Source organism: Mustelus asterias, chromosome 15 (assembly GCF_964213995.1).
Source record: "Mustelus asterias chromosome 15, sMusAst1.hap1.1, whole genome shotgun sequence".
Classification (NCBI taxonomy): Eukaryota; Metazoa; Chordata; class Chondrichthyes; order Carcharhiniformes; family Triakidae; genus Mustelus; species Mustelus asterias.
In genome coordinates, this window is record NC_135815.1 from 93,018,835 (window position 1) to 93,043,094 (window position 24,260).

At 46.2% G+C, this 24,260-nt stretch overlaps 1 protein-coding gene across 1 annotated transcript in view; it reads right to left on the bottom strand.

Moving 5' to 3' along the window:
• The window catches only part of fermt1 (FERM domain containing kindlin 1), an 86,109-nt gene that overhangs the window by 11,462 nt on the left and 50,387 nt on the right, over positions 1 to 24,260 (bottom strand). Inside the window, exons 5-11 of the mRNA XM_078230610.1 lie at positions 22,154 to 22,367; positions 20,106 to 20,208; positions 18,238 to 18,345; positions 12,683 to 12,814; positions 5,201 to 5,250; positions 954 to 1,078; positions 112 to 218 (exon numbers count right to left, since the gene is read on the bottom strand). Coding sequence (XP_078086736.1) covers positions 112 to 218; positions 954 to 1,078; positions 5,201 to 5,250; positions 12,683 to 12,814; positions 18,238 to 18,345; positions 20,106 to 20,208; positions 22,154 to 22,367 — 839 coding nt within the window. The remainder of the gene's footprint in view (positions 1 to 111; positions 219 to 953; positions 1,079 to 5,200; positions 5,251 to 12,682; positions 12,815 to 18,237; positions 18,346 to 20,105; positions 20,209 to 22,153; positions 22,368 to 24,260) is intronic.

Consider the following 24,260-nt stretch of genomic DNA (forward strand, 5'->3'; position numbering starts at 1 on the left):
TGTTGGAATTTAACCTGGTGTTGTGAGACTTCTTACTGTGCCCACCCCAGTCCAACGCCGGCATTTCCACATCATGGCTGCCACCGATAAAAGCTGCGCGAGGATACTTACATTGTGACATTTTATGTATGTTTCATTCATGCCGTCAGCCACGGGAATCAGCAACTTGATCCCAAATTTCTGTCCCGCTACATTCACATCTGGTACAACTTCACACCCTGTATCCGGCAAAGTTTTAAAGAAAGTAGTTAAGTAGAAGCTGAGACGCGCCAGAGAAATCGAATAAAAGATTCCCCCCTGCCCATTTTCTCAAGAGGAAAGAAATTACTTTGACACAACCTCATTTTTTGTAATTCCTTCATGGGAAGTGGGTGGCTTGCATTTGCTACCCATTCTAATTTCCCTTGAGCTGAGTGGCCCATTTTAAAGTTTATTTATTTATTAGTGTCACAAGTAGGCCTGCATTTACACTACAATGAAATTACTGTGAAAATCCCATAGTTGCCACACTCCGGTGCCTGTTCGGGTACACTGAGGGAGAATTTAGCAATCCACCTAACTAGCACATCTTTCATACTGTGGGAGGAAACCGGAGCACCCGGAGGAAACCCGCACAGACACGGGGAGAATGTACAAACTCCACACTGACCGTGACCCCCAAGTTGGGAATCGAATATGGGTTCCGGGCACTGTAAGCTCATTGCAGTGTCAATGTAAGCCAACTTGTGACACTGATAAATAAATAAAATAAACTAATTGCTACACGCAAGTCTCGGATATAATCCATTTAATCACAACTAACATTATTGGAAGATTAAGTGTCCCCACCAATTTGATTTGAAATTTAAGCAACTGTTACAATATTAGGATGATTTCTTTTAGCATGTAGAGTGGCTTATCTGATTTTGTAAGGGATGTTTATTGTGTAAAAGTTTGCAAAAGTGCTTTCTCACCTCTCAGGTTTAGTTTTTCAATTGGTTCCCCTTGTGAAGCTTCTTTGTTCTTGAAATATGATAAACAGGTATCTTTAAAAATAAAGTAGTACTGCTTGTAGGCTTTCAGCGTCAGTTTCTTGGGCCTGTAATGTGAAACATATTCTTTCAAGTTCACATTTGAAAAATAAAAATGCACTTTTAACTGTTACTTTAGTTTGTGTTTCTTATCATTCGTTTTTGATTAATACAATAACCATTTGACAATAGCTGGATTTAGAATTAACCTAATATTTTATGGCGTGGCCTATCATTGTCCAACATGACTGAAACAAAATGATATTTAAATACATCTCTATTTGCATGTCATAACATATTCAACTAAATGGTAATCTAAGTTCATAAGTTCATAAGATATAGGAGCAGAATTAGGCCATTCAGCCCATCAAGTCGGCTCTGCCATTTGATCATGGCTGATATGCTCCTCATCCCCATTTTCCTGCCTTCTCCCCATAACCCTTCAACCCATTACCAATTAAAAATCTGTCTAACTCCTCCTTAAATGTACTCACTGTCCCAGCATCCACTGCACTTTGGGGCAGCAAATTTCACAGATTCACAATTCTTTGGGAGAAGTAGTTTCTCCTCAACTCTGTTTTAAATTTGCTGCCCCTTATCCTAAGACCATAACCTCCCATTCCAGAATGCCTCACAAGAGGAAGCATCCGCTCCACGTCCGCTTTATCCATACCTTTTATCATCTTGTATATCCCTTTTTAATCTCCCCTCATTCGTCTAAATTCCAGAGAGTATAGGCCTAAACTGTTCAATCTCTCTTCACGTCTAAGCTTTACTTCTTGAATGTAGAATCTCCTGGCTTTGGGGTCAGGGTTCTTTTTCTCCGGATATTCAAAATATAATTCTCTATCTGTTATTATATAGTTCCAATTCCAATTCTCTTCCCGCACCCAGTGGTGCACTAATACAGACATTTGTCCGTTTCCATTGCGAATAATTCCAGGAACAGGTCACTTGTCTGTTGCCAGGGGCTTATAACTTGAGAGGCGGCATGGTGGCACAGTGGTTAGCACCGCTATCAGCGCCAGGGACCTGGGTTCAATTCCTGGCTTGGGTCGCTGTCTGTGTGGAGTTTGCTCATTCTCCCCGTGTCTGCGTGGGTTTCCTCCGGGTGCTCCAGTTTCCTCCCACGTTCCAAAGATGCACAGGTTAGGTAGATTGGCCATGTTAAATTGCCTCTTAGCGCCAAGGGAAGTGGCTAGAGTAAATACATGGGGTTATGGGAATAGGGTCAGGGTGGGATTGTGGTCAGTGCAGACTCGATGGGCCGAATGGCCTCCTTCTGCACTGTAGGGATTCTATGATTCTATGATTCCACATCAGGCATGGCTGACCAGGAGTCTCTCCTACTCTTAGTACCAGCCATTGGTATGAATCGTAGAATCCCTAAAGATGCCATTCAGCCCATCGAATCTATACCGACTCCCTGACAGAGTATCTTACCCAGGCCTTCACCCTTTCCCTATCCCCGTAACCTCACACATTCACCTCACCTACGCAATTTGGGGACACTCAGGGGCAATTTAGCATGGCCAATCAACCTAACCTGCACATCTTTGGACTGTGGGAGGAAATCTGAGCATCCGGAGGAAACCCACCCAGACACGGGAAGAACGTGCAAACTCCACAGTCACCAAGGAATCGAACCTGGGTCCCTGGCGTGTGAGGCAGTAGTGTTAAGATTTTTTTGTTTTCGAAGTGTCCCATCAGTCTTGTTGAAAAGTGTGGGCCACAGTGCAGACACTAACATTGTCAATAAATTTGAAAGCTCATAAAAGATTCTCCAAATCAATAACCACTGCTGGCAAAGATATTGGCCTAACTTTTTCCATTCTGAGTGAAGTCTCAAAGCTGGGGCCAAAAGGAGGATCCAACCTAACTCAGGCAGGCAGTAGGACCCTGAGGTAACAATTTGGCAATTAAGGGTGGTAAGTTGTTGCATTGGCCATAGGCATCACTGGCAAGGTCAGCATTTATTCCCCATGCCTAATTGCCCTTGAATGGAATGACTTGCTTCGTCATTTCAGAGTGCAGTTAAGGGGAGGTGATGGCCTAGTGGTATTAGCGCTCGATTGTTAATCCAGAAACTCAGCTAATATTCTGGGGACCTGGGTTCGAATCCCACCATGGCAGAAGGTGGAATTCGAATTCAATAAAAAATACCTGGAATTAAGAATCTACTGATGGCCATGAAACCATTGTCGGAATAAACCATCTGGTTCACTAATGTCCTTTGGGGAAGAAAACCTGCCGTCCTTACCTGGTCTGGCCTACATGTGAATCCAGAGTCACAGCAATGTGGCTGACTCTCAAATGCCCTCTAAAATGGTCCATCAAGCCACTCAGTTCAAGGGCAACTAGGGATGGGCAATAAATGCTGGCCCAGCCAGCGATGCCCATGTCCCATGAATGAATAAATTTTTTTAAAAGTCAACCACATTACAGTGGCTCTGGAGTCACATGTCGGCCAGACCAGGTAAGAATGGCAGATTTCCTTCCCTAAAAGGATATTAGTGAACCAGATGGATTTTTTACAACAATCGACAATGAATTCATGCTCAGCATCACTGAGACTAGTTTTCAATTCCAGATTATATTAACTGAATTTAAATTCCACCAGCTGCCGTGGTGGGATTTGAAACCTTGTAGGGTGGCACGGTGCCACAGTGGTTAGCACTGCTTCCTCACAGCACCAGGGAGCTGGGTTCGATTCCAGCCTTGGGTCACTGTCTGTGCGGAGTCTGCACATTCTCCCCGTGTCTGTGTGGGTTTCCTCCGGGTGCTCCAGTTTCCTCCCACAGTCTGAAAAATGTGCGAGTTAGGACATGCTAAATTGCCCATAGTGTCAGGGAGATTAGCAGGGTAAATACATGGGGTTATGTGGATAAGGCCTGGGTGGGATTGTGGTCGGTGCAGACTTGATGGGCCGAATGGCTTCCTTCTGCACTGGAGGGATTCTAGAGATGTCCCCCAGGGCATCAGCCTGGGGCCTCTGGATTACTAATCCAGTGACAATGCCACTAACGCCACCATCTCCCTGGGTTACAAGCTCAGAAGGGCCATCAAGTCAACATCCTGACGTCACTGAGGCTGAAAAATGAGACAGAGAGAATGTCTCAACGAATTTTGCTAGGGGAAGCTGGGAGCAGGCAGACAGGCCCCAACAGTTCCAGGGTCCGGGGTAGGGGGAGGTTGGGCTGTTCCAACTGTGTCATCATGGGCCACTGAATTTCCATCGGGACGGGCTCCCACTTGGAACACCCCCTCGGGTTTACCTTGCTCGTGTGGCAGGGGCACTCCCAATACAGGCAAAATCTTGGCAGGGGTGGGAAGTGGCTCTCCATTGGGCCATTGAGTGGCTTAATTGGCTGTCCATGCCATGTCAGAATTCTCACTGTTGAGAATGTGCCATGGTGGCAGCGAGACATTGTGTTCCCACGCCATATTGTCAATTCTCCTGCCTCCCAACTGTCTCTGGAGGTCTGGGAAAGTTCAACTCTTTTAAGTTGAAAGTTATTCTTAAAAAAAAAGTTTAATTGTTCCTTTAATATTTCATATGTATGAAAACCACACCTTTTCTACATAAAACTCACAATAAAGTTCAATCAAATATTTACACCCTCAGTAGAACCCTTTGAAAATACCTTAATGGGTTTATTTATTAGTGTCACAAGTAGGCTTACATTAACACTGCAATGAAGTTGCTGTGAAAATCCCCTAGTCGCAACACTCTGGTGCCTGTTTGGACACACTGAGGGAGAATTTAGCACCTAACCAGCACATTAAGGGGATATGGCCCACCCAGGCCCTATTCCCTTAACCCCACGTATTTACCCTGCTAATACCCCTGACACTACGGGGCAATTTATCACTGCCAATCAAACTAACCCCCACATCTTTGGAGTGTGGGAGGAAACCGGAGCACCCAGAGGAATCCCACGCAGACACGGGGAGAATGTGCAGACTCCGCACAGACAGTGACCCAAGCTGGGAATCGAACCGGGGTCCCTGGTACTCTGAGGCAGCAGTGCTAACCACTGTGCCATCGTGACAGCCTAATATCAAACCTATTTGTAATTTATACAAAACGCCAACACTCATTTTAAAATTCTATACAACTGAATTAACATTCCAGATTTATTTTATGTGAAAAGACAATGATGCTGTAACTATAACATTTCTTTACTTACCTAAAAATTTTAAGATAATCTGCTAACTTTGGAATGTCCGTAATGTCCTCCTGCAGGAAACAAAAGCGATTGTTAAAATGCGAATCCCATTTACACTTTCTCTCCACTTTCTAGGAATGTAAAAGGCAAGGAGGAAAATGTTAGAAAATAAAACAGTGATTTTGTCATAAAGCAGAATGCTTTGGATACTGAAAATCCCTAATTAAAACAGAAATAGCCAGAAATACTCAGCAGGCCTGGCAGCATCTGCGGAGAGAGAAAGCAAGTTAACATTTTGGGTCAATGACCTCTCCTTAGGACAGTTGAAAGTTTTTTTTTATTCGTGGGACATGGGCGTCGCTGGTTGGTCAGCATTTATTGCCCATCTCTAGTTGCCCTTGGAGGGCAGTTGAGAGTCAACCACATTGCTGTGGCTCTGGAGTCACATGTAGGCCAGACCAGGTAAGGACGGCAGATTTCCTTTCCTAAAGGACATTAGTGAACCAGATGTTTTTTTCCGACAGTGAAGAATGGTTTCACGGTCATCAGTAGATTTTTACTCCCAGATATTTTTTAAAAATTGAATTCAAATTCCACCAGCTGCTGTTGAACCCGGGTTCCCAGATTCGGGATTCGAACCCGGGTCTCCAGAACATTAGCTGAGTTTCTGGATTAATAGTCAAGCGATAATATCACTAGGCCATCGCCTCCCCTCATCTGGTCATCGATCTGAAACATTGGGCGGGATCTTCGCTACCCTCCCTCCTCCCCTCCCTCCCCCCTCCCTCCTCCCCTCCCTCCCCCCTCCCTCCCCCTCTCCCCACCCTGAGGCGATGGGATCTTCTGGTCCTGCTGCTGTCAATGGGGTTTCCCGTTAAATGCACCACCCCTGCCACCGGGGAACCCATGGTGCCACAGTGGCATAGTGGTTAGCACTGTTGCCTCACCCCGTGTCAATTCCTGCCTTGGGTGACTGTCTGTGGAGTTTGCACGTTCTCCCCATGTCTGCGTGTGTTTCCTCCGGGTGCTCCGGTTTCCTCCCACAGTCTAATAGATGTGCGGGTTAGGTGAATTGGCCATGCTAAATTGCCCTTAGTGTCAGGGGGACTAGCTAGGGTAAATGGCTAGATAGGGGCTGGGTGGAATTGCTGTTGGTGCAGACTCGATGGGCCCAAATGGCCTCCTTCTGCACTGTAGGAATTATATTCTATGGCGGGGGATTGCCAGGAAAATTCCGGCCATTAACTCCAACTTTCTCTTCACGGTGGTTCTGTTTTGAGTTGCAATAGAACAGCTGCAATATTCCAGGGTGCTTAGCAGAGAGGAAGAGTGTGTCCGATTGGTGAAAGCACCGCTCCTTCATCGCACCAGTGACTGACACTGCAAGAAGTACCCCATTGGGTGTTTGAGGTCTTGAGGTTGTTGAAGGTGCTACAAAAATGCAGTTTCCTTTAGGGGAGGCAGTGGCATCGTGGTCAGATCGCTAGACTATTAATCCAGAGATCCATGGCTCTGGGGATCAAAGTTCGAATCCCACCACGGCCAATGATGAATGAATTTGAATGAAATAAAGATCTGGAATTAAAAAGTCTAGTGTTGACCACAAAACAATTTGGGCGGCATGGTAGCACAGTGGTTAGCACTGCTGCTTCACAGCTCCAGGGACCTGGGTTCGAATCCTGGCTCGGGTCGCTGTCTGTGTGGAGTTTGCACATTCTCCTCGTGTCTGCGTGGGTTTCCTCCGGGTGCCCTGGTTTCCTCCCATAGTCCAAAGATGTGCGGGCTAGGTTGATTGGCCATTCTAAATTGCCCCTTAGTGTCCTGGGATGCATAGTTTAGAGGGGTTAGTGGGTAAATATGTAGGGATATGTGGATAGGGCCTGGGTGGGATTGTGGTCGGTGCAGACTCGATGGGCCGAATAGCCTCTTTCTGCACTGTAGGATTCTATGAATCCTTTCTTTCTTTCATGGCTGCAGTGCTGTATGCAGAAGTAGCAAGAAGTTCACAAATCTGGGATAAACCTCTAACTAACAGGTAGGGAAGAATTGGAAGAAAATAGTCACGTCAAAGACCACTGCATAACATTGTATAACAACCCACCGCGAAGAGTGACAGAGCTTGGTCTTGATGTTGAGAGCACCATTAGGCTAGGTTTTGTTTTATTCATTCCTTGGACATGGGCGTCGCTGGCTGGACCAGCATTTATTGCCCATCCCTAGTTGCCCTTGAACTGAGTGGCTTGTGAGGCCATTTCAGAGGGCAGTTAAGAGTCAACACATTGCTGTGGCTCTGGAGTCACATGTAGGCCAGACTGGTGAAGGACAGCAGATTTCCTTCCTTAAAGGACAGTAGTGAGCCAGATGGGTTTTTCCGACAATGATTCCATAGAAATCATAGAAATCATAGAAACCCTACAGTACAGAAAGAGGCCATTCGGCCCAACGAGACTGCACCGACCACAATCCCACCCAGGCCCCACCCCCATATCCCTACATATTTTACCCACTAATCCACGCATCCCAGGACACTAAGGGGCAATTTTAGCATGGCCAATCAACCTAACCCGCACATCTTTGGACTGTGGGAGGAAACCGGAGCACCCGGAGGAAACCCGCGCAGACACGAGGAGAATGTGCAAACTCCACACAGACAGTGTCCCAAGCCGGGAATCGAACCCCGGTCCCTGGAGCTGTGAAGCAGCAGTGCTAACCACTGTGCTACCGTGCCGCCCCGTGGTCATCAGTAGATTCTTGATTCCAGATATTTTTTACTGAATTCAAATTCCACCAGCTGCCGTGGTGGGATTCGAACCCCGGCTCCCCAGAACATTAGCTGAGTTTCTGGATTAATAGTCCAGTGATAATACCACTGGGCCATCGTCTCCCCGTTTTGCTGAGTATCAGAAATTGCATTGAGCCAGACTATTTAATAAAGGTGTCTTGGAGAAAGAATGATTCAGTCACCCAAGATTTAACCTAGCGATTATTATCAGATCAGCTGAAACCCACTGAATCCTAATGTCTTACCATTATTAGTATCCAAAGACGTGCGAGTTAGGTTGATTGTCCATTCTAAATTGCCCCTTCGTGTCAGGGGGATTAGCAGGGTAAATATATGGGGTTACGGGGATAGGGCCTGGATGGGATTGTTGTTGGTGCAGACTTGATGGACCGAATGGCCTCCTTCTGCACTGTAGAGATTCTGTGATTCCGCGATCTTGAACCCTGTCAATCAGATCTTTGGGAAACAATATCCACAGAATGTTTCCATGATTACAGTTGAGAATATTACCAGGAAGATATTCAACTGTCATGAGACTACCATCAGTCAGCCACTTTCTTGGCTTGCTGGAAAAGACAACATAACTTCATCAAATTTTTCTTACTTCCAGTGCTTCCTTCACAACCTCACCCCCTCCTTGTATCGATAAGGTAAAGATTAGAAACGGAAGTGTAGCAATTGATCACAAACCCTTATCCTGCTATTTAAATGAGTACACGGGGGTGCAGAGGAGATTTACCAGGACGCTGCCTTGGGATGGAACATTTAAGTCATAAAGAGAAGTTGGATAAGCTTGGGTTGTTTTTGTTGGAGCAGAGAAGACTGAGGGGCGACCTGACTGAGGTGTTCAAGATTATGAGGGGCATGGACAGGGTGGATAGGGAGCAGCTGTTCCTCTTAGTTGACGGGTCAGTTACGAGGTTAAAGTGAGGGGTGGGAGGTTTAGGTGGGATTTGAGGAAAAACCTTTTTACTCAGAGGGTGGTGAAAAGCATAATCAATTTAAAATTAAAATTGTTTAAATGACCCAAAAGCAAATTTTCACAAGAGATGAAACAGAACAGCATTGGCCTTTAGCCAAGTGAAAGATAGGAGAAAGAGATTAAAAGAGAAGTGAACGAAAGTACTTTTTAAAATGAAAAGTTTCTGCTAATGGAATGTATTGCTTTTTATCAACAAATAAAAAATCTGCAGTTTCACAGAATCACAGATTACTTCAGTGCAGAAGAGGCCTTTCAGCCCATCGAGTGTGCACCAATGTCCTGACCTGCCCACCTAATCCCGCTTGCTGGCACTTGGCCCGTAGCCTTGAATGTTATGGCGTGCCAAGTACCCATCCACGTACTTTTTAAAGGATGTGAGGCATCCCGCCTCCACCACCCTCCCAGGCAGCGCATTCCAGACCGTCACCACCCTCTGAATAAAAAAGTTTTTCCTCAAATCCCCCCTAAACCTCCCACCCCTCACTTTAAACTTATGTCCCCTCGTAACTGACCCTTCAACCAAGGGGACCAGTTGCTTCCTATTCACCCTGTCCGTGCCCCTCATAATCTTGAACACCTCAATCAGGTCGCCCCCCTCAGTCTTCTCTGCTCCAACGAAAACAACCCCAAGCCTATCCAACTTCTCTTTATAATTTAAATGTTCCATCCCAGGCAGCGTCCTGGTGAATCTCCTCTACACCCCAATGTACTCATTTAAATAGCAGGATAAGGGTTTGTGATTAATTGCTACACTTCCGTTTCTAATCTTTCCCTTGTCGACACAAGGAGTGGGTGAGGCTGTGAAGAAACGGCTGGAAGGAAGAGAAATTTGATGAAGTTATGTTGTCTTTCCCAGCAAGCCAACAAAGTGGCTACAGCTATTAGAGACAAGTGCAGCTTTAGAGACTGTCAGGGTGGGGGAATAATCAAAGGAAAGCAAGAAATAACTTTAAAATACAGAGGTGAGGAAGTACGTTTAAGGAATTAAAAATAATACGTTAATTATATGTTTCTTTCAAATCCCTTTATAGGTGACAAATAGCCCTGGGTGACTGTCTGTATGGAGTTTGCACATTCTTCCCTTGTCTGTGTGGGTTTCCTCCGGGTGCTCTGGTTTCCTCCCACAGTCCAAAGATGTGCTGGTTAGATTAATTGGCCAGGCTAAATTGCCCCTTCGTGTCAGGGGGTGCGGAGGGTAAATATGGGGTTACGGGGATAAGTCTAGAGTGGGATTGTTGTTGGTGCAGGCTCGATGGGCTAAATGGCCTCCTTCTGTACTGTAGATTCTCTGAAAAGTTGTGCTTTTTTTGGCCAGAAATTTAAGTTCGAGACTCAACACTCATTGTTTTCTGACTGTAAAGACAACAAAGGACTTTCTTTTTACTTGCACGACCACACATTTAATTACTATAGTGTTTATTGTGAGTTAGCTTTTATTGCATGTGGTTTATAACATTGATAAAAGACTCATCAAATGCACCGGCTATAAAAAAAGATTGTGGTTTCTAAAGAAAACATTTTTTCAAGTGCAAATCTTTTGTTAAAAATGCAGATGTTTACAGCCCCAAGGACAAAACATTGTTATTTACCAGGGTAAAGTTTTTAAAATCTTGGTTACCTTTCAGCAAAAATGTTTGTACACCGATATTCATACATCACAGACCGAACCGTCTAGAGAAGTGGCTCCATTTTTAAAACACTAAATCAAATTTATTTGTGGTCGTTTCTCAGAAAATTGTGATAAATTTATTTGTTAGTATCACAAGTAGGCTTGCATTAACACTGCAATGAAGTTATTGTGAAAATCCCCCAGTTGCCACACTCCAGCGCCTGCTCGGCTACACTGAGGGAGAATTTAGCATGGCTAATGCACTAACCAGCACATCTTTCAGACTGTGGGAGGAAACCGGAGCGCCCAGAGGAAACCCACGCAGACACGGGGAGAACGTGCAGACTCTGCACAGTGACCCAAGTCGGGAATCGAACCCGGGTCCTTGGCGATGTGAGGCAGCAGTGCACTGTGCCACTCTACCACCCATAGGTTTCTTGCACGAGGGAGGGTGCCCTCCCTACTTGGGCCCCTGGTGACAAACGCCTTGATGTCTGTCAGAAATCTGTCTGAGGAGACATTTGTAAGGGAGCAAGAAAATTCTTGTTTGTTCTTCAAGATTTTCCAGTTCTAATCATTGGACATCTTGTACAAGATGCTATATATAAGACAAAGAGGATTATGAAGCAAATACTCCTGTGTTTTTCAGATCCTGGGTGGAATTTTCCACCAGTGGGATTTTCCGCTTAAGCCCAAGTCAATGGAATTTTGAATGGCCCACCTCATTTTCCAGCCTCTCCCATTCTATGACGGGGAAGTAAAATTCAGCCCCTTTTCTCTTCAGCCAGTCATTGGCCCAGAAAATGGAATTGGAGAGATAGGATAGAAGGGCAACTCCTAATTTTGTGCTGGTGGTGGTTACCGCAGTACCTTAGAATTGCTTCGGTGCAGGAGGAGGCCATTCGACCCATCGAACCTGCACCGGCAAAAATCCTACCCAGGCCCTATCCCCACGTATTTGCCCTGCTAATCCCCTTGACACAATTTTAGCATGGCCAATCAACCTAACCCACACATCTTTGGACTGTGGGAAGAAACCGGAGCACCCGGAGTAAACCCGCACAGACATGGGGAGAACGTGCAAACTCCGCACAGACAGAGGCTGGAATGGAACCTGGGTCCCTCAGTGCTGTGAGGCAGCAGTGCTAACCATTGTGCTATTGTGCCGTGCTGAGGAGAATGTATCCATTTTGCTGATCCACTTTTCCTTGAAATTGTGCGCAGGTATTCCACTATCTCCTGTATTTGTCTCTTCCTAAATTAAGGATTGATTTCCCAGACACCACTGCAAACCACCCAGGTCGATTGATCTCAATTCTATTTTTGGGATCTTGTCCCTCTTCATTTTCTTTTCCCACATAACCACTCTTCAAAGTAATTATTTTTACGTGGCATGCACAAGATACGAAAAGGCTCGCTGGAAATGAATTTCATTCTTTTTGCTGGACTTCAAGTTTAGCGAATAGATATGAACCAATTAGACAGCAACATAGGAAGAGGGGAAACTTGAGAGATCGAGACAATTTGTAAATTCTTTATATTTCTGGTCGATTTAATTAATTAAAAACTCAGGGCGGGATTTTCCGGCTGCGCTCGCCCCATAGCAGGGAAATCCCACCCGAGGTCAAGTATGAGGTTGCGTCCATCCATTAAATATACTAATAATTAATGATCAGTGGGGTGGCAGAGCAGCACAGTGGTTAGCACTGCTGCCTCACAGCGCCAGGCACCCGGGTTCGATTCCAGCCTTGGATCACTGTCTGTGTGGAGTTTGCACATTCTCCCCGTGGTCTGCATGGGTTTCCTCCGGGTGCTCCGGTTTCCTCCCACAGTCCAAAGATGTGCGGGTTAGGTGCATTGGCCATTGCCCCTTAGTGTCAGAAGGATTTGAAGGGCAAATATATGGGGTTACGGGGATAGAGCCTGGGTGGGATTGTTGTCAGTGCAGCCTTGATGGACTGAATGGCCTCCTTCCGCACCAGGGTTTCTATAACTGAGCAGCACTGTTGAGTATCTGACCATCGCAAACGTTTAGGATTATGTCACTGGTTATTAGAACACACATTTATTTTCAGAAAATATAAGGATATGCTATGACTTTTTTAAAATCAAGATAAAATATGTTCTTACCAAAATCTTGTCGATTTTTCCACCTTCAAGTGTCACCTCTAGACTGGCAAGGGCAGCTTCAACTTCATCCACATCTTGCTCATTGGTGTAGTCTTGTGGTTCAGACAATAGCGATAACTTGCTTATGTGATACTGAAACGATTTATTGTACATTTTAACACTTCACAGCTCCTGAAGTGACAATAGTTAATGGTATGCTCATTGCCAAGACTCCCCTAGGTACATTACAGATCCAGATGTATGATTTTATTAGGCGTGGAATCAAACCTACTCAAGCAACCTTCATGCACCCTACCCGATGACTCAAGGACAGCTTCTTCCCTGCTGCCCTCAGACTTTTGAATGGACCTACCATAGATTAAGTTGATCTTTCTCTACACCTTAGCTATGACTGTAATACTATATTCTGCACCCTCTCCTTTCCTTCTCCCCGATGTATGCTATAAGAACATAAGAACTAGGAGCAGGAGTAGTTGGTGCAGGCTTGGAGGGCCGAAGGGCCTGTTCTTGTGCTGTAATTTTTTTTGTTCTTTGAGTAGGCCATTTGGTCCCTCGAGCTTGCACTGCCATTCAATAAGATCATGGCTGATCTTTTCTTGGACTCAGCTCCACTTACCCACTCAATCACTATGTCCTTTCCTTCTCCTCTATGTATTCTATGAATGGTATGCTTTGTTTGTATCGCGTGCAAGAAACAATATTTTTCACTGTATACCAATACATATGACAATAATAAATTAAATCAAATTTATTTATTAATTGGAAAAAGCCAACTCGAGATGCCTGTGTAAATGAAAACATTGATACTTTAGAGTGGTTGGTGTTGACTTGCTGGTTCCTCGAGATTAGACTCCTATTGGGAGTATTCTCCAGGTCAGACCAAACTGTGTTTAAAAACTTGAAATGAATCAAGTACATGTTGCTTTCTAAATTGAGGGAAAGTCCTTCCACAAAGAGAATACACAGTTAACACTCCTATGCCCCAGGTAATGGTTGCACATCAAGCTAGGCTTCATGAAGTGATTCTTTGAGTGATAATGATCATGCCCAGCCCACACACACCAATATATTTTTGCATTGCTATGCAACAGCGCAAAAAATATTACAAAGATATTACAGACTAAATGTAACATTAATGCTTCCTTACACGTCTATGCCAGCTATTCTAACAGAAGTGTCAAACCTACCTTTAAAATAAGGGGAAGCAATGGCCCAGTGGCATTATCGCTAGACTATTAGGGCCCGATTTTACCAACAAGTTGCACCCGTTTTCGGGCGCAAAGACTTGGTAAAGTCGGACATGAGGCGAGTAGCGCAATCTGCGACCACCTCCGCGCCCGGCCCCCCTTTACCAAGGGCCTAAAATGGCCACGATCGGCACCACACCCGAAACAGGCGTGACTTAATGAGCTGGATGCCCAAACTTACCGGCACTTCCCCCTTTACCACCATGTTCACCCGTCCAGATTAGGCACGAAACAGACATGCTCGGCAAAGGTCTGTTTCGGGCACTCCAGCTTCTGAGGAGGTAAGTTCAGAGCTTCCAACGGCTCCCTGACTCAGATCGGTGCTGGGGGGGGCAGGGAGGGAGGTGGGTCAGATGTCTCTCTGGTGTAGGGGAGGGAGGTGGGTCAGATGTCTCTCTGGTGTGGGGGAGGGAGATGGGTGATATTGCTCTCTGGTGGGTGGGAGGGAGGCGGTCAGCTCGCTCTCTAGTGGTGGGGGGAGGCGGGTCAGATCATTCTCTGGTGGGGAGGAGGAGGGAGGCTGGTCAGATCGTTCTCTGGTGGGGGTTAAGGGAGGGGTCCACTGCCACTCTGCATGTGAACGGTGGGGGGGAAGGGGGTTCCGCTGCCATGCTGTGTGCGATAAGTGGGGGCAAGGGGGCAGAGGCTCGCGATCTGTCTGGCTAGCGGGAGGGGGGGGTAAAATGGGGTCAGTAATGTTGGGGGTGGGGCAATGTCTGTGGGGGCCGGGGGAGGCAATATCTGGCCTGTGGCTTTTGCTACCAAATAAACCTGTTGGACTTTAACCTGGTGTTGTTAAACTTCTTACTGTGTTTACCCCAGTCCAACGCCGGCATCTCCACATCTGGGAGGGACGTGGCAGGGAAGCGTTTTTCTCATTTTTTTTCTGCGCATGCGCAGTTGAAGGCACCGATCGGAGCTGCAGCGTTTTGGGCGCAATAAGCCCCGCCCACAGGCTTCTACAGCGCGATTCAGAATCGATGTTATTTTTTCAGGCAGAGTGCGTATGGGGGTGCCTGAGAACAGGTTTACAAGTCGGATCTGGAACACTCCCAGATTCAGCACTTAGAATCAAAATGGTAAAGTCAGGCCCTTCATCGAGAAACTCAGCTAATATTCAGGGAACCTGGGTTCGAATCCTGCCACGGCAGATGGTTAATATTTGAATTCAATAAAAAATATCTGAAATTAAGAATCTACTGATGAAACCATTGTCGATTGTTGGGAAAACCCATCTGGTTCACTAAATCCTTCAGGGAAGGAGATCTTCCGTCCTTACCCGGTCTGGCCTACATGTGACTCCAGAGCCACAGCAATGTGGTTGACTCTCAACTGCCCTCCAAGGGCAACTAGGGATGGGCAATAAATTCTAGGTAGCCAGCAATGCCCCTGTCCCACGAATGAATAAAAAAAATGGTAGGCAAAGGAATTTCAGCCAAATATGTACATTAAGGAGTGGCACTTGGAGCTCAGTCTGTCACACTCTTGCCTCTGAGTCAGGAGGTTCAAGTCCTGCCTCCAGGGACCTGAGCACAAAAACCTGATATTCATTCAGTGCTATGTTGTCAGAGGTACTGTTTTTCGGATGAAATGTTAAACCACAGGTGGATCAGGGGGGTGATTCTCCTGGCCTGCTGCGCTGCTCCAGTAGACATTGGCAGGGGGCTTTTAGCGAGACTCGTGACCGTTGTTCAGCGGATTGTGAGTCTCCCAGGCCATGTTTTTTGATGTAATCAGCTTTGCGCGTGAAATCAGCGCGTGGCTGATTACAATATGGAAATTCACATTTCCATGTCAGTAGCAAGCCCAGAATGATATTCTCTGGGCGTGCTAATGCCTGCCTCCTTGATGGGAGAGGTTCATGCCCTCGGGGATTAAAGCTGGTCGTTGGTCCCCATCAATGGTGATGGGCTGGGTGGAGGGGAGGGGGGGTGGGGGACATCCTGCCGCGCACTCTGCATTCGGGATCGGTGGGGTTAGGAGGCAGGAGGGCTATTGGGGCAGCAAATGGAGGGGTGAGGGATGCGGGGGGGGAGGATCAGGCTGGCTGTGGGAGTCTGGCGATTGGGGCTGGCCCAGGGAGGCCGGCAATCGACTGGCCCCCCCCCTCCCCTACCGTCAGCCTCCTGATCACCGGCCTTCCTAGACCAGCCCCAATCGCCAGTCATAGAGGTGTACAGCATGGAAACAGGCCCTTCAGCCCAACTTGTCCATGCCGCCCTGTTTTTACCACTAAGCTAGTCCCAAATGCCCCCATTTGGCCCATTTCCCTCTATACTCATGTAACTGTCTAAATGCTTTTTTAAAAGACAAAATTGTACCCGCCTCTACTACTACCTCTGGCAGCTCATTCCAGGCACTCACCACCCTCTGTGTGAAAAAAAATGCCCCTCTGGACCCTTTTGTATCTCTCCCCTCTCACCTTAAACCCTCTAGTTTCAGACCCCCCTACCTTTGGGAAAAGGTCCCGGAGATCCATTAAAATAGGCTCACCCAAAGAAGGGGGAGTTATCCATGGTGCCCTGGCTAATATTTATCCCCTCAGTAAAACAGATCATCATCATTGCGGAAGCTTGCCGTGCACATGCTGGTTAACCCCCGTTCCCTGCGTTACAAAGGAGGTTAAACTTCGGAAGGCTGCCGCACACTCTGGGAGAGCCGGAGATTATAAAAGGTGCCAAATAATTGCAAATCTTTTATTTTCTCCATTCAATATTACAGCTTGTGAATTCAAGGGAAGAGTCTACAAGGTGTCTTTGAATCCCCATTATCCGAAAATAACAAGATCTTGGGATCGGAAGAAATTTGAGAAGGCCAATTTTACAATAGCATCCTATTTGTTAAAGAAGATTGCAATATATTCTCTCTTTGCGTCAGGAAAGCATGATTTAAATACCTAATAGCAACAACAACAACTTGCATTTGTATTGTGGCGGAATTTTACCGGTCGGTTTTCTCTGCCACATCGTCTTGAACTCAGTGTAAAAACTTGATGGGGTTTTCCATAGAATCCTACAGTGCAGAAGGAGGCCATTCCGCCCATCGATCTGTGCCGACCACAATCCCACCCAGACCCTATCCCCAGAATCCCATGCATTTACCCTAACTAGTCCCCCTGACACGAAGGGGCAATTTATCATGGCCAATCCACCTAACCCGCACATCTGTGGGAGGAAGTCGGATTTGATTTGATTTGATTTATTATTATCACATGTACTGGAATACAGCTGTTTCTTGCGCACTATACAGACAAAGCATGCTGTTCATAGAGTACATCGGGGAGAAGGAAAGGAGAGAGTGCAGAATGTAGTGTTACAGTCATAGCTAGGGTGGAGAGAAAGATCAACTTAATGCAAGGTAGGTCCATTCAAAAGTTTGATGGAAGCAGGGAAGAAGCTGTTCTTGAGTCGGTTGGTACGTGACCTCAGACTTTTGTATTTTTTTCCCGACGGAAGAAAGTGGAAGAGAGCATGTCCGGGGTGAGTGGGATCCTTGATTATGCTGGGTGCTTTTCTGAGGCAGCGGGAAGTGTAGACGGAGTCAATGGATGGGAGGCTGGTTTGTGTGATGGACTGGGCTACATTCACAACCCTTTGTAGATTCTTGCAGTCTTGGTAGGGGCAGGAGCCAGACCAAGATGTGTCTTCATGGTCATCAGTAGATTCTTCATTCCATATTTTTAAAAATTTAATTTAAAATTCCACCATCTGCCTTGGTGGGATTCGAACCCAGGTCCCCAGGACATTAGCTGAGTTTCTGGAGTAATAGTCTAGTGGTAATACCATGAGGCCATCACCTCTCCATGTTCTCACCTGCACCTTTCACCATGACCACCCGCCCTCCCCCACACCATTCATCCCCACCGGAGTGACACGCGTGTTCGGGAGTCATTTCCATGGGGATGGGGCCTTCCCTCCTCCATGGTGAAAACCTGGCCCAACAGCTGTTTGTTTCTCCGCAACTGCTGAGCATTTCCAGAAACCCTGGCGTTAATCTTAATTCTTCATTGCTATTTCTATTTCGACTGATCCTCGGACAATGGTTACCCTTGTGCTCTCAGCATTTGCTGATATATTTGGCGTGCCTTTTGTTTAACAAGCCACACCAGGAATCGATATGTAAGGAATGAAAATACAGGGCAATTTGAACTGTTTTTCGAAATGAGAAACCTGAGCCTAGATGCGAGCTTTGATCAAAGTCTGCTGTGCTGGAGGGTTGTCTGTTCTCTACGCGCCTGTTGGGGCACGTCTCTCCCCGTGTTGTGACAGATTTTGTAGCGAGGAGTTAGCTTTTAACGCTCGCGTTTACCTGCAGTGCTGCAAACAGCAACATTTCCTCTTCAGTGCAATCAATTTCTTCCAGTAGAATTGCCCACCGTGCTTGCTCATACAGCTGGTTTATCCGGACTGCGTCATACTGCGTGCAATAGGGAGAGACGTCAAGAGTATATCCAGGCATCGACCATTTAGCGCAGAAACATGAGCCCCGGGTATCAGAATGTGCATTTCAGCTGCTCATTCCGGTGACTGTGCGATAGAGTTGAGTGGATTGGGGAATTAAATGTCAACGTAGGGAGGTTCTACTTCAATTATACAGGACACTAGTGAGACCACATCTGGAGTACTGTGTGCATTATTGGTTTCCTCATTTAGTTTATTATTATTTTATTTGTGTTGCAAGTTGGATTACATGAACACTTCAATGAAGTTACGGTGAAAATCCCCTAGTTGCCACACTCCAGCGCTTGTTTCAGTGGGACGATTTAGCATGGCCAATGCACCTAACCAGCACATCTTTTAGACTGCAAAGTAAAGCAAAGTTTATTTATCAGTCCTAAGTAATCTTACATTAACACCGCAATGAAGTTACTGTGCAAATCCCCTAGTTGCCACACTCCAGCGCCTGTTTGAGTGGGACGATTTAGCATGGCCAATGCACCTAACCAGCACATCCTTTAGACTGCAAGGTAAAGCAAAGTTTATTTATTAGTCCTAAGTAGTCTTACATTAACACTGCAATAAAGTTACTGTGAAAATCCCCTAGTCGCCACATTCCGGCAGCTGTTCAGGTACACTGAGGGAGAATTTAGCATGGCCAATGCACCTCACCAGCATGTCTTTCAGACTTTGAGAAGAAACTGGAGCACCCGGAGGAAACCCACGCAGACACGGGGAAAATGTGCAGACTCCGCACAGACAGTGACCCTAGCCGAGAATCGAACCCAAGTCCCTGGTGCTGTGAGGCAGCAGTGCTAACCACTGCACTACCGTGCTGCCCATGTGGGAGGAAACTACAGCACCCAGAGGAAACCCATGCAGACACAGGGAGAACGCGCAGACTCTGTACAGACAGTGACCCAAGCCGGGAACCAAACCCAGATCCCTGGTGCTGTGAGGCAGCAGTGCTAACCACTGTGTCATCGTGCCGCCCTTAATGAAGGCTGTCAATGCATTGGAAGCAGAGGAGGTTCACCAGACTAGTACTAGGCAGGTTGTCTTACGAAGTAAGTTTGGGCAGCTAGGCTTGTATCTGTTGGAGTTTAGAAGAGTAAGAGGCAACTTGTTTGAAACATATAAGATCCTGAAGGATATTGACAGGGTGGGTGTGGAGAAGATGTCTCCTCTTGTGGAAGAAGCTAGAACTAGGAGTTACTGGTTAAAAAAAGGATCGCCCATTTAAAACAGTGATGAGGCTATTTTTTTTCTAAGGATCATTAGTCTTTGGAAAGGAATCTTCCTGAAAAAATGTTGGGCGCAAAGTCTTTGAATATACAAAGCGTAGGCCCCGAAGCTTATTATTATCGTATAAATATCACAGTCATCTGCGATAAACTTGATTAAACTTAGGCTAACGTCGCTGCTAAATAGTAGAGGGGGGAATTTCAGACAAATGAACTAATTCTTTGCACAATAGTATCATGTGGGACAATTTTCAGACCATTGTGTCATGGTTATCTACTGAAGATTGCAAACCTTTTCATCAATTTGTGCTTGTAGTTTGGCAGCGAGATTAATGCTTTTGGCGTACTGTGGAAATACCTCCTCTTGGAGGGAATGGCCATGTTTTCCCCACATGTTAGACATACTAATAACATGCCCCCTATCTGACAGCTTCCCTGCCCAATCCTAGCACAGGGGAGGGGATGCTCAAAAGAGTGTACTGAATGCGTCTCTCACTTTGGGGTTGACATCAAAGAAGCTGTAATACTTGTAACGCAATAGCAGCTTATCTTCCCTCTGGATGTCTTGTTCCATCAGTGAACGTGACGAATCTAGCCATCTGCAGAAATTGTGCAAGAGAAGAAACTGTAAATAAACGGTGAAAGATCTGATGTCGAGTCTTTACTGTCTGCATTACTTTACACTCGCATCAGAGCAACACAAGAGAGTCAACCTCGGTCTCGTTTTGGCATCTAAACTTGAGAAACCGATTCTCTCCCACAGTGATCAACACTGTATTAGCAAGAAGCAAATCATAAAATATGAAGTGACATTAGGAAAGCTGCAGCAAGGCACTTTATAACAAAAGTACGTTCATCACATTATTTAATGTAATGTTCATTCACGTGGAGTCTGCATCCATGTGTCTGAGTGGGCTTCCTCCTTTTAGAAACATAGAAACCCTACAGTACAGAAAGAGGCCATTCAGCCCATCGAGTCGGCACCGACCACAATCCCAAACAGGCCCTACCCCCATATCCCTACACATTTACCCGCTAATCCCTCTAACCTGCACATCTCAGGACACTAAGGGGCAATTTTAGCATGGCCAATCAACCTAACCCGCACATCTTTGGAATGTGGGAGGAAACCGGAGCACCCGGAGGAAACCCACACAGACACGAGGAGAATGTGCAAACTCCACACAGACAGTGACCCAAGCCGGGAATCGAACCCAGGTCCCTGGAGCTGTGAAGCAGCAGTGCTAACCACTGTGCTACTGTGCCACCCCTTTCGTGATACATTCTATACAGTTCTACCTACAGGCATCATTTTTACAAGGAATTTTGAGTTAGAATCATAGAATCCCACAGTGCAGAAGGAGGTAATTCGGCCCATTGAGTCTGCACTGGCCACAATCCCACCCAGGCCCTATCCCCGTAACCCCGTGCATTTACCCTAGCTAGTCCCCCTGACACTAAGAGGCAATTTAACATGGCCAATCCACCTAACCTGCACATCTTTGGAGTTTGGGAGGAAACCTGAGCACCCGGGGGAAACCCATGCAGACACGGGGAGAATGTGCAAACTCCACACAGACAGTGACCCAAGTCAGGAATCAAACCGGGTTCCCGGGCACTGTGAGGCAGCATTGTTAACCACTGTGCCACCGTGTGGTCCTGTATTGTAGCTTCACCAGCCAAGCAGCTCATTTTAAAGATGCTTTTTGCTGCTGATCCCATCCTCGTTGTTAGGTTGTCCCATTTAAGACGGAGGCAAGAAGACATACTTTTCTCTCAGAGGCCTGTGAGCCCGTGCAGCTCTCTTCCCCAGACAGAGGTGGAGGCAGGGTCAATTAATATTCTTAAGGCAGAGGTAGATAGATTCTTGACTACCAAGAAAGTCAAAGATTGTTTCACAATCCTTTGTATGAAGAAATGCTTCCTACATCACCGCTGAATGACCGATCTCTAATTTTAAAGTCATGGCTCCTTGTTCTGGGTGGCACTGTGGCACAATGGTTCTCACTGCTGCCTCACAGTGTCAGGGACCTGGGTTCAATTCCAGCCTCGGGTCACTGTCTGTGTGGAGTTGGCACATTCTCCCTGTGTCTGCGTGGGTTTCCTCCGGGTGCTCCACTTTCCTTCCACAAAGATGTGTGGGTTAGGTTGATTGGCCACGTTAAAATTGCCCCTTAGTGTCAGGAGGACTAGAGGGTGAATGTGTGGAGTTACAGGGATAGGGCCTGGGATTGTGGTCGGTGTAGACTTGATGGGCCAAATGGCCTCCTTCTGCACTATAGTGATTCTATGGATTCTATGATTCCCCATTGGGGAAAAATGCTTTTACGCTACCTAAAGTTATCCTTCAAACATCCTAAACACCTCAGTTACATCACCTTCTATTCTCAAGAGACTACTCGCCTTGTAGTCTGACCTCAACCTGACCTTACAATTTAACATTGTTAGCTCCAGTTACACATGCAAAATGGAAAGTTTTCCTCCGCTTCGTTGCATTTTTACATCCCAGTTAATAAGTGAACAAATTATGCCCAGCAATCTTACCCAGCATTAAGTTCTGCTTTGTCGATTTGATTCTGTGGCCGGTACATTTTGGCCAGTACCTCCGGGGTAAGGTTGGGCTGGCTGACAGCCAGGATGTTGCAGTTCTGTTCCGCTAGGGGACTATCACTGAACCATGTGATTGTAGAGGAGACAGGTGTTCCATTGATGGGGTCATATATGGGAGTCATAGTCTTGCTGTACAGGCCAGGACTTGCTGTACAAGGCAACAGAGATAGCGATGAAAGATTTACATCATTGATTCAGAATCGTGGACAACAGATAGCAGGAAGCACATATTCAAATACAATTCATTGAGGTAATAACCTTTGTGCCGATTGTTAATGTCGAACCTAAAAGTTTTAAAAAGTTTATTGATTAGTGTCACAAGTAGGCTTACATTAACACTGCAATGAAGTTACTGTGAAAATCCCCACACTCCGGCGCAATTTGGGTACACTGAGAGAGAAATTCGCATGGCCAATGCACCTACCCTGCACAGTCCAAAGATGAGCAGGTTAGGTTGATTGGCCATGCTAAATTGACCCTACTGTCAGGGGATTAACAGGGTAATTATGTGGGGTTACAGGGATAAGGCCACAGTGGGATTGTAGTCAGTACAGACTCGATGGGCTGAATGTCCTCCTTCTGCACTGTAGGGGTTCTATGATTCTATTCTATGAGTTTTGGACTGGGGGAGGAAACCGGAGCACCCGGAGGAAAACCCACGCAGGCATGGGGAGAACGTGCAAACTCCATACAGACAGTGACCCAATCCAGGAATTGAACCCGGGTCCCTGGCACTATGAGGCAGCAGCGCTGACCACTGTGCCACCATGCCACCCCTAGGTTTGGAATCTGCTTCATTGAGCTGGATTTTCCGGTCCTTCCTGCTGGCAGGGTCTTCCAATCCTACTGGACCACGCCCCCACACTCCCATTCCCCCCAAACCCCCCTAATCGGGGTTCCCCAACTGCACACTTGGCGAGCCATGCAAAATGCCATAGACTTCAGCAGGACTGGAAGATGCCACCGGCGGCCAGTGGTGAAAAATATGCTGAAATCTGGTTGATGACAGATGTACATTGCAGGAAATCATGAAGACAGACGACAATATAAATAACTAACGACATGGTGGGGATGCCACCACGCAGCAATATTTCATTTGGCCGCCCTGTTCTAGTGGTACCGTGAAACCGCAGGGACGATGCCATCTGATTGCTCCTTCTTGTAAGGGTGTAAAAAAGAGTCAAAGAGTCATTGAGGCATGAAAACAGGCCCTTCGGCCCAACTTGTCCATGCCGCCCTTTCTTTCTAACCACTAAACTAGTCCCAATTGCCCGTGTTTGGCCCATATCACTCTATACACATCTTACCCATGTAACTGTCTAAATGCTTTTTAAAGGACAAAATTGTACCCGCCTCTACTATTGCCTCTGGCAGCTCTTTCCAGACACTCACCACCCTCTGTGTGAAACAGTTGCCCCTCTGGACCCTTTTGTATCTCCCCCCTCTCACTTTAAACCTATGCCCTCTAGTTTTAGACGCCCTTACCTTTGGGAAAAGATCTTGACTATCTAACTGATCTATGCCCTTCATTATTTTATAGACCTCGATAAGATCACTCCTAAGTCTCCTACGCTCCAGGGAAAAAAATTCCAGTCTATCCAGCCTCTCCTTGTAACTCAAACCATCAAGTCCTGGTAGCATCCTGGTAAATCTTTTCTGCACTCTTTCTAGTTTAATAGTATCCTTTCTATAATAGGGTGACCAGAACTGTACACAATATTCCAAGTGTGGCCTTACCAATGTCTTATACAATTTCAACAAGATGTCCCAACTCCTGTGTTCAATGTTCTGCCCAATGAAATCAAGCATGCCGAATGCCTTCTTCACCACTCTGTCCACCTGTGGCTCCACTTTCAAGGAGCTATGAACCTGTACCCTTAGATCTCTTTGTTCTACAACTCTCCCCAACACCCTACCATTTACTGAATAAGTCCTGTCCTGGTTCGATCTACCAAAGAATTTAGAATTTAGAACTTGCATTCAATTTTACTGGAAGTAGTAATCAGAGGGAATCACTGTTCAATGTTGATAATGTTTCTAA